This window comes from Hemiscyllium ocellatum, chromosome 6, assembly GCF_020745735.1.
Source record: "Hemiscyllium ocellatum isolate sHemOce1 chromosome 6, sHemOce1.pat.X.cur, whole genome shotgun sequence".
NCBI classification, from domain to species: Eukaryota; Metazoa; Chordata; class Chondrichthyes; order Orectolobiformes; family Hemiscylliidae; genus Hemiscyllium; species Hemiscyllium ocellatum.
The window spans coordinates 108,275,110-108,282,771 of NC_083406.1; the positions used below are offsets into that span (position 1 = coordinate 108,275,110).

General features: G+C 42.5%; 1 protein-coding gene across 5 annotated transcripts in view; it reads right to left on the minus strand.

Annotated features, from left to right (window-relative positions):
- The window catches only part of herc2 (HECT and RLD domain containing E3 ubiquitin protein ligase 2), a 238,785-nt gene extending 234,694 nt beyond the window's left edge, over positions 1 to 4,091 (minus strand). For all 5 annotated transcript variants that reach the window (XM_060826247.1, XM_060826244.1, XM_060826246.1 and 2 more), the window contains exon 1: positions 3,797 to 4,091. In XM_060826247.1, coding sequence (XP_060682230.1) covers positions 3,797 to 3,868 — 72 coding nt within the window. In that variant the 5' untranslated portion in view covers positions 3,869 to 4,091. The remainder of the gene's footprint in view (positions 1 to 3,796) is intronic.
- Positions 4,092 to 7,662: the final 3,571 nt, after the last annotated feature.

The window sequence follows — 7,662 nt, forward strand, 5'->3', positions numbered from 1 at the left end:
TTCCAGTGAGGTTAGTAAGATAGACATTCTTAGGTATTTCTTATCTACTTTGCAGATCAAAAATGTTACATTAATCCAGCTGAATCCACTCCAGCTCATTATAACCATGTCAAAATATAATCAAATGTCATTTTACAGATCTTGCAAAGGACCAGCAAGTTTCACTTTTCAAAACTTTCTTTGCATCAGAGTGCAGCAACAAAATCAGTTACAGTATGAAAGAGAAATTCTACTGAAACTCTTCAGGGAACATAATGGAGGTCTAATGGGATCTGACGAAATTCATTTCACTACAATTAAGCTGTAAACAGAAAAAGATCATTTGGAAACAAAAATCATTTGCTTAAATTTCTTGCTTTTTTATTGTTCTTTTCAACAATAACTGTTCCAAAAACAAACATTAACAAAATAATAATCAAGCTCATGTTTTAAAATATGATCAGTACCTGTTTAAGACATTCAGTTTGCTTATAACAGTTTTGTAAAACTATAACCAATTAACAAAACATGAGAATCATTGCTCAATACCTGTACCTACAAATAATGCTCATAGAATCACAGGAATGGGCGTAGACCATTCAGCCCATCAGGTCTCATGCACCATTGGTGGCTGATTGAACACTTCAATGCCTTTCACTCACGCCATCCCCATACAAACCACTGATAATCAGAATCACTCCAAATAATTTTTCTGCATAATGCATCAATGAATATCCACGCACACTCCATTCTTGCCAACGCTGCTCATTTAGAATAAACCAAACATATTCAACTAAACATCCAGTCAGTCAATACGAACTTGTGATTCACCATCGAAATACTCTACTACACTCCAAATGTTCTCCAAAGACTGTCCAGTCTACTTCAATTCATCACCAAACTCCACGGCCATTGCTATCCTAAAGTTGCAATGTCTCTCATTGTTGTTCCATCAACTTCCATTAGCCAACCAATATTATTACCCTCAACTCAAAATTCAAACAGACCTCCTTCAATCCTACATATGCAAATGTTTTCCATTCTATTTCCCATCTTCTAGGCTTTACTGTGGTCATCATGGCCCTGTGCCCTGTACTGCAAGTTGCTCATCTTGAACCCCATTTTCAGAGCTTTTTTTTTCAAAACCTTCCTCTTTGACATACCTTTAAGTTGCCCCTCTCAATGTTTCTCTCATTTTTGCTGAGCATCTAAACCATCTTTCTCAGGACATTCGCTGTATTAAAAAGCTGACACATTCAGTGATTATTGAAGAATAGAAACTGTGTGGAAAATTCCAAAATTACAACGTGTTTGGATTCTCTGTTCTTCCTCCACGTATAAACTGATTGCTGGGATGAGAAAAAGTGCTGATCTCAAATGAAATACAAGAGAATACAGGCATGCAGCAGAAATGTATTATTTATTTTACACAATACGCTAGAAAACTGTGGACTGCATTACCAGAGTGAGTGAGTGACTGGAACACAGTACCTGCCAACATTTAAGAACATGAACAGATGAGATATGCCAATAGGATGGACATACGGAATTAGGATAGACAACATAGCCCATGTAGGCTAAAACAACTTGCTTCCATGTTTCAAATTCTAATACTAATGCCTATCATTTTGCTTTGCACAGATGATTTCTTTGCTCTCCCCTACTTAATATCTGAATAAATACCAGAAAATAAAATAAAATCAGCAAGATTATTGAGAAGGAAGGCATGCACAGAAATTAAGCTCACACTTGACATGTAAATTTCCTCTCTGCAATATGCATTTCTGCTCTTAGCATTTCCCTTTTTCCATACAATTACCCTTGAAATTCAATATTATTTATTCTTTCACAGGATTTGATTTCATTGGTTGGCCCAATTGCCCTCAATTTCTCCAATCACAGTTTCCCTCATGAATCAGATGGGTTTTTACAGCAATGGTTGGAAGTAACCATTATTGAGACATCACTGAGCTCCTGATTCAAAATTTATTCACAAAATTTATTTCCCCAACAGCTGTTTTGGTGATATTTGACCGTTATGTCTGCAGAGCATTTGCCTGATGCACTACACCATCACCTCAAATGAAATCTGGGTACAAGCAAGTATAGATATATACGTGAAGATTTCATAGCAAAGTAATTTGCAAAGCATGCTACATCTTTACTATGTTATGCATGGAGTTTCTCATTCTTATTCACGTCACAAATATTCCCTCCATTAATTACTTGCCTCAGACACACTGACTACCAGGTCCTTCTTACTTCACATGGCAAGTACCTTGCCCAGAGGTGGGGATAGCATTAGGGGTAGCTGAACTGGACTAGGCATACAGAGTTAAAACTCAACACCAGGTTATAGTCCAACGGTTTAATTGGAAGCACTAGCTTTCAGAGTGCTGCTCCTTTTTAAACTTTGTACACCAACACTGGCATCTCCAAATCATGGACTAGGCATATAATTGCTGTGGTTACAAAAGCAGATCAGAGGCTGAAAACTCTGTAGCAAATAACTCACCTCCTGATTTCCCCAAAGGATACCCACAATCTACAATGCACAAGCCAGAAATGTGATGGATTACTCCCCGCTTGCCTGAATGAGCGCAGCTCGAACAACAATCAAAAAGCTTGACAACATCCAGGACAAAGCAACCCATTTGATTAGCATCACATCCATAACTATTCACTGCCTTCAGCACCATTCAATAGAAGCAAGGTGTATCATCTACAAGAAATTCACCAAGCCTCCTTCAATAGCAACTTCCAAACACACAATCACTACCATCTAGGACAAGAGCAGCAGACAAATTGGAACACCTACACCTCCAAGTTCCCCTCCAAGCGACTCACCATCCTGACTTGGAAATATATCTCCAATGCTTCAGTGTCATTTGGTAAAAATCCCAATTCCCTCCTCACAGCACAGCAAGTACATTCGCAATATATACCAAATGAACTGATGGTACAAGGACGCAACCTGGTCAAAGGCAACTCTTGGGGAAAATAAATACTGGTCCATTCAGAAAAGGCCACATTTTCTCAACGAATTAAAAAACGATTCTGAATGCTACCAATGCATGAAAATAATTCAACACAAAACAGCTTCCGGGAAGAGAGTGTTATAAAAAGAGGTTAACCTGTTAATCTCACTTACATGAAAGGTGTGTTTAAAAAAATGTTTGTCACCTTGCTTCTTCCATTTTCAGACCTTTTTGTGGTCCAAAGGAGATTAACTTAATAGCAGTTCCTGATATTTAGCTAATATTGAGAACTCTTTAAACACCCTATGCTAATGTGAAAGTACATACTGATCCTTTAAAGAAAGTATAATGTTTCAATACTAGATAACTACCTACAGTAAATATTGATACATGCTCCAAACCAGGGGCAATCTGAGATCAAGACAATACAAGAGGCTTTCATTAGGACTCATATACATATAGAACTAATTAAGTATTAAATGTGAAACGAACATAACCATATGTTTAAAATTCTTATTTGTACCCTCTCTATTTAACATCTCCATCATTGAAGCCAACAGAGCAGTGGGAAAATGAGGCGGTTAAGAGAAAAATAGCCATCCAGGTCCAGGGCTGCCTGCCTGCAGGAGACTAAAATTATAATCACACTGCAAAAATCTGCATCCCTCACCCACCCACCCACCCACCCAAACACACACACACACACACATTATCCCACTGGCGCTCCCATCCTTATGTTACATCTTTCATTGAGAGGTTTTTGGATATCTTCACCGGGCATTAATCTAGATTAGGGATTCCACCTACCACACCGCCTGGTAACAGTTTAATTTTACTACCTGCAAATCCGTCTTGAGCCACTTTGAGTCGAATCGAGCCTGTGCTGTTAGGCAGAAACACTGGACAGGCATCTTCCCAGCTCAGATCTGTGCAGGATATTCAGCGGCAGGAGAAAAGGGAGGAAAACACCCGCATTATCCTCGATGGATCTGCCGAGGGGAGCAAATCACTGCTGCACAAGGCTCGGGCCTGCCTCCGCTGCTGATTTAACAAGGGACAGCCTGCTCCTCCATAACGTTAAAGCCCGTTTTCTGCCTCTTTTCCCTCCGTCGTCCGTCTCCTCCCCAGGTCCGTGCAGCCTCTCACAGCAACTCTGACCGCCGGAAGTGGAGATCAACCAAACCTGGAAGCGGCGGCCATTAGCAACGGCGCGCTGACGTCACCGAGTGACGGGGTTGGCAGCCAATCGGACGTGGGACATGCCCATTAACCCCCGTCAGCCAATCGGAGTGAGGGGCTTTCGGCGAGCTGTTGGGTGGGTCATGTGACTGATGCTTGCCTGAAGGTGAGGAGGATGAAGAATTTCTGCCAGGGTATGAACTGTGCTTGCTCGTTTAGTTCTTTTATCTAAGATTAGATTCCCTACAGTATGAAGACAGGCCCTTTGGCCAAACAGTCCACACCGACCCTCCGAAGAGTAACCCACCCAAGATCCTTTTCCCTCTGACTAATGCACCTAACACTGTGGGCAATTTAGCATGGCCAATTCACCTGACCTGCACATCTTTGCATTGGGGGGGGGGGAAACTGGAGCACCCGGAGGAAACCCACGCAGACAGGCGGGAGAATGTGCAAACTCCACACAGACAGTCACCCGAGGTTGGAATTGAACTTGGGTCCCTGGCACTGGGAGGCAGCAGTGCTAACTATTATGCCACCTAAGATGGGCATCATGTTGGGGTTTCTGAGCACTCTGAGGCACACAACCTCACACCTCCTCCCTTACCTCTCTCCAAGGCCCCAAGGGATCCTTCCATATCCGCCACAAATTCACCTGCACCTCCACACACATCATCTATTGCATCCGCTGCACCCAATGTGGCCTCCTCTATATTGGGGAGACGGGCCGCCTACTTGCGGAACGCTTCAGGGAACACCTCTGGGATGCTCAGACCAACCAACCCACCCACCCCGTGGCTCAACACTTTAACTCCCTCCCACTCCACCGAGGACATGCAGGTCCTTGGACTCCTCCATCGCCAAAACATAACAACACGACGGTTGGAGGAAGAGCGCCTCATCTTCTGCCTGGGAACCCTCCAACCACAAGGGATGAACTCAGATTTCTCCAGTTTCCTCATTTCCCCTCCCCCCACCTTGTCTCAGTCGATTCCCTCGAACTCAGCACTGCCCTCCTAACCTGCAATTTTCTTCCTGACCTCTCTGCCCCCACCCCACTCTGGCCTATCACCCTCACCTTGACCTCCTTCCACCTATCACATCTCCATCGCCCCTCCTCCCTACCTTTTATCTTAGCCTGCTGGACACACTTTCCTCATTCCTGATGAAGGGCTTTTGCCCGAAACGTCGAATTTCCTGTTCCTTAGATGCTGCCTGACCTGCTGTGCTTTAACCAGCAACACATTTTCAGCTCTGATCTCCAGCATCTGCAGACCTCACTTTTTACTTGGAAATTTTTACAGCAAGGAAAAGAGGCTCTTGGAGTCATACAGCATGGAACTAGACCCTTTTATGTGGCCCAACTCTTTGATACTGGCCAGATATCCTAACCTAATCTAATCCTGTTTGCCAGTACTTGGCCCATATATGTCTAAACCCTTCCTAATTATATACTCAGAGTTGTGTTTTAAATGCTGTAATTGTACCAGTCTCTACCATTTCCTCTGGCAGCTCATTTTATACAAGTGCCACTGTCTGTGTGAAAAGGTTGTCCTTCAGGTCCATTTTAAATCTTTCCCCTCTCACCTTCAACCTGTACCCTCTAGTTTTGGACTCCCCTACCTGAAAAAATACTTGAGCTATTCACCTTATCTATGATGTGGCGGTACCGGTGTTAGACTGAGTTGGACAAAGTAAAAGAACGTAACACCAGGTTATAGTCCAACAGGTGTATTTGAAAACACTAGCTTTCAGAGTGTTGCTCCATCAGATGGAAGGAGCAATGCTCTGAAAGTTAGTGTTTTTAAATAAATCTGTTGAATCATAACCTAGTTTTGTGATTTTTCACCTCAACTGTGCCTCATGATTTTATAAACTTTTGAGGTTATCCCTCGGCTTCCTTTGCACAAGGGAAAACATTCCCAGCCTATCCAACCTCCCTTTATAACTCAAACCCTCCATTCTCGGTAACATGCTTGTAAATTTTTTTTGCAGCCTTTCCAATTTAATAACCTTCTTACTATAGCAAGGTGACTGGAATTATTCACAGTATTCCAAATGTAGCCTTACCAATGTCTTATTCAGATGTCACATGATGTACTAACTCCTGTATTCTATGCCCTGACCAAAGAAGGTCATTCAGCCCTTCAAGGAATTATCTGTTTTAATCCCAATGAGAGTGAGTGAATGGCAACACGTTTCCAAGTCAGAATAGTGAATGACTTGGAGGGGAACATGCAGGTCATAATCTGTTTTCTAGCATTTGGCCTGTAACTTTACATACTATGGCACTTCAAATGTTCATTTAAACAGTTTTGAAAGTATCTTGCACCATTTCAGGCAGTGAGTTTGAGATGCACCACTATCAGGCTGAGTATTTATTTCCCTCAAACCCCTGCTCCTGACCTTAAAATGGTGCCCCTGCTTATTGACCCCTCGGGCAGAAGTGTCTCCCTATCTATGCTCCTCAGAATTTTGTGCACCTCAATCCGATCCACTCCCTCTCCACCGATACTGAGTAGCAGCAGTGTGTACTATATGCAAGATGCACTGTAGAAATTGACCAAAACTCCTTTGGTGAAACCTACGACCACTTCCATCAATAAGGAAAAGAGCAGCAGATAATGGACAAACCATGACTTGCAAGTTTCCCTCCAAGTCATTCACTATTCTGACTTGGAAATGTGTTGCCATTCAGGTTAAAGTCTTGGAATTCCTTGCTTAAAGGCATTGTCGGTCAACGTACAGTGCAGCGGTTCCAGAAAACAACTCAGCACTATATTCTCAAGGGCAACAAGAGACTAGCAATTAATGCTGGTCAGGAGGAAGGATGTGAATCATTTGTGCACTTTTCTCTGTCTCTGACCTGCTCTGTAGCCACGATATTTATATGTCTAGTCCAGTTCAGTTTTTGGTCAATGGTAAGCTCTTGATGTTGATAGTGAGGGATTCGGCAATACTAATTCCTTTGGATGTCAAGAGCCAAAAGTTAAAATCTCTTTTGTTTGAGATGACTGTTGTCCAGAAATTCTGTGAACATTACTGACAATTCTTGTTGCAGTGAACGTGGGCTGCTTCACCATCTGAGGTGTTGAGATTGGTGCTATGCTATGTGTAGTTATCAGCAAACATCCCATTCTGACCTTACAATGAGAGGAGGTCATTGAAACTGCTGAAGATTGTGAGCACTGCTGGTGGTGGAGTGGTAGTATTCCTACTTCTAGTCACGAAGACCGGGTTTTTATATCTCTTGCTCCAGAGGAGTACAACACTTGGTCTGAACGAGTTAATTTGGAAAATGTAAGGGGTCTCTTGTGACAGTGATAATGTCCCTATCTCTGGATCGGGAGGCCTGGGTTCAAGTCCCCCTTGCTGTAGAGGTGTGGATAACCTTTCTGAATAGTTTGATTATGAAAAATAAGTTTAATATTTTTAAAAAACTGAGGAGGTCCCGCAGAAATGTCTTGAAGCAGGGAGGACTGATGTCATACAAACATTACCATCTTCCTTTGAGCCAGGTATGACT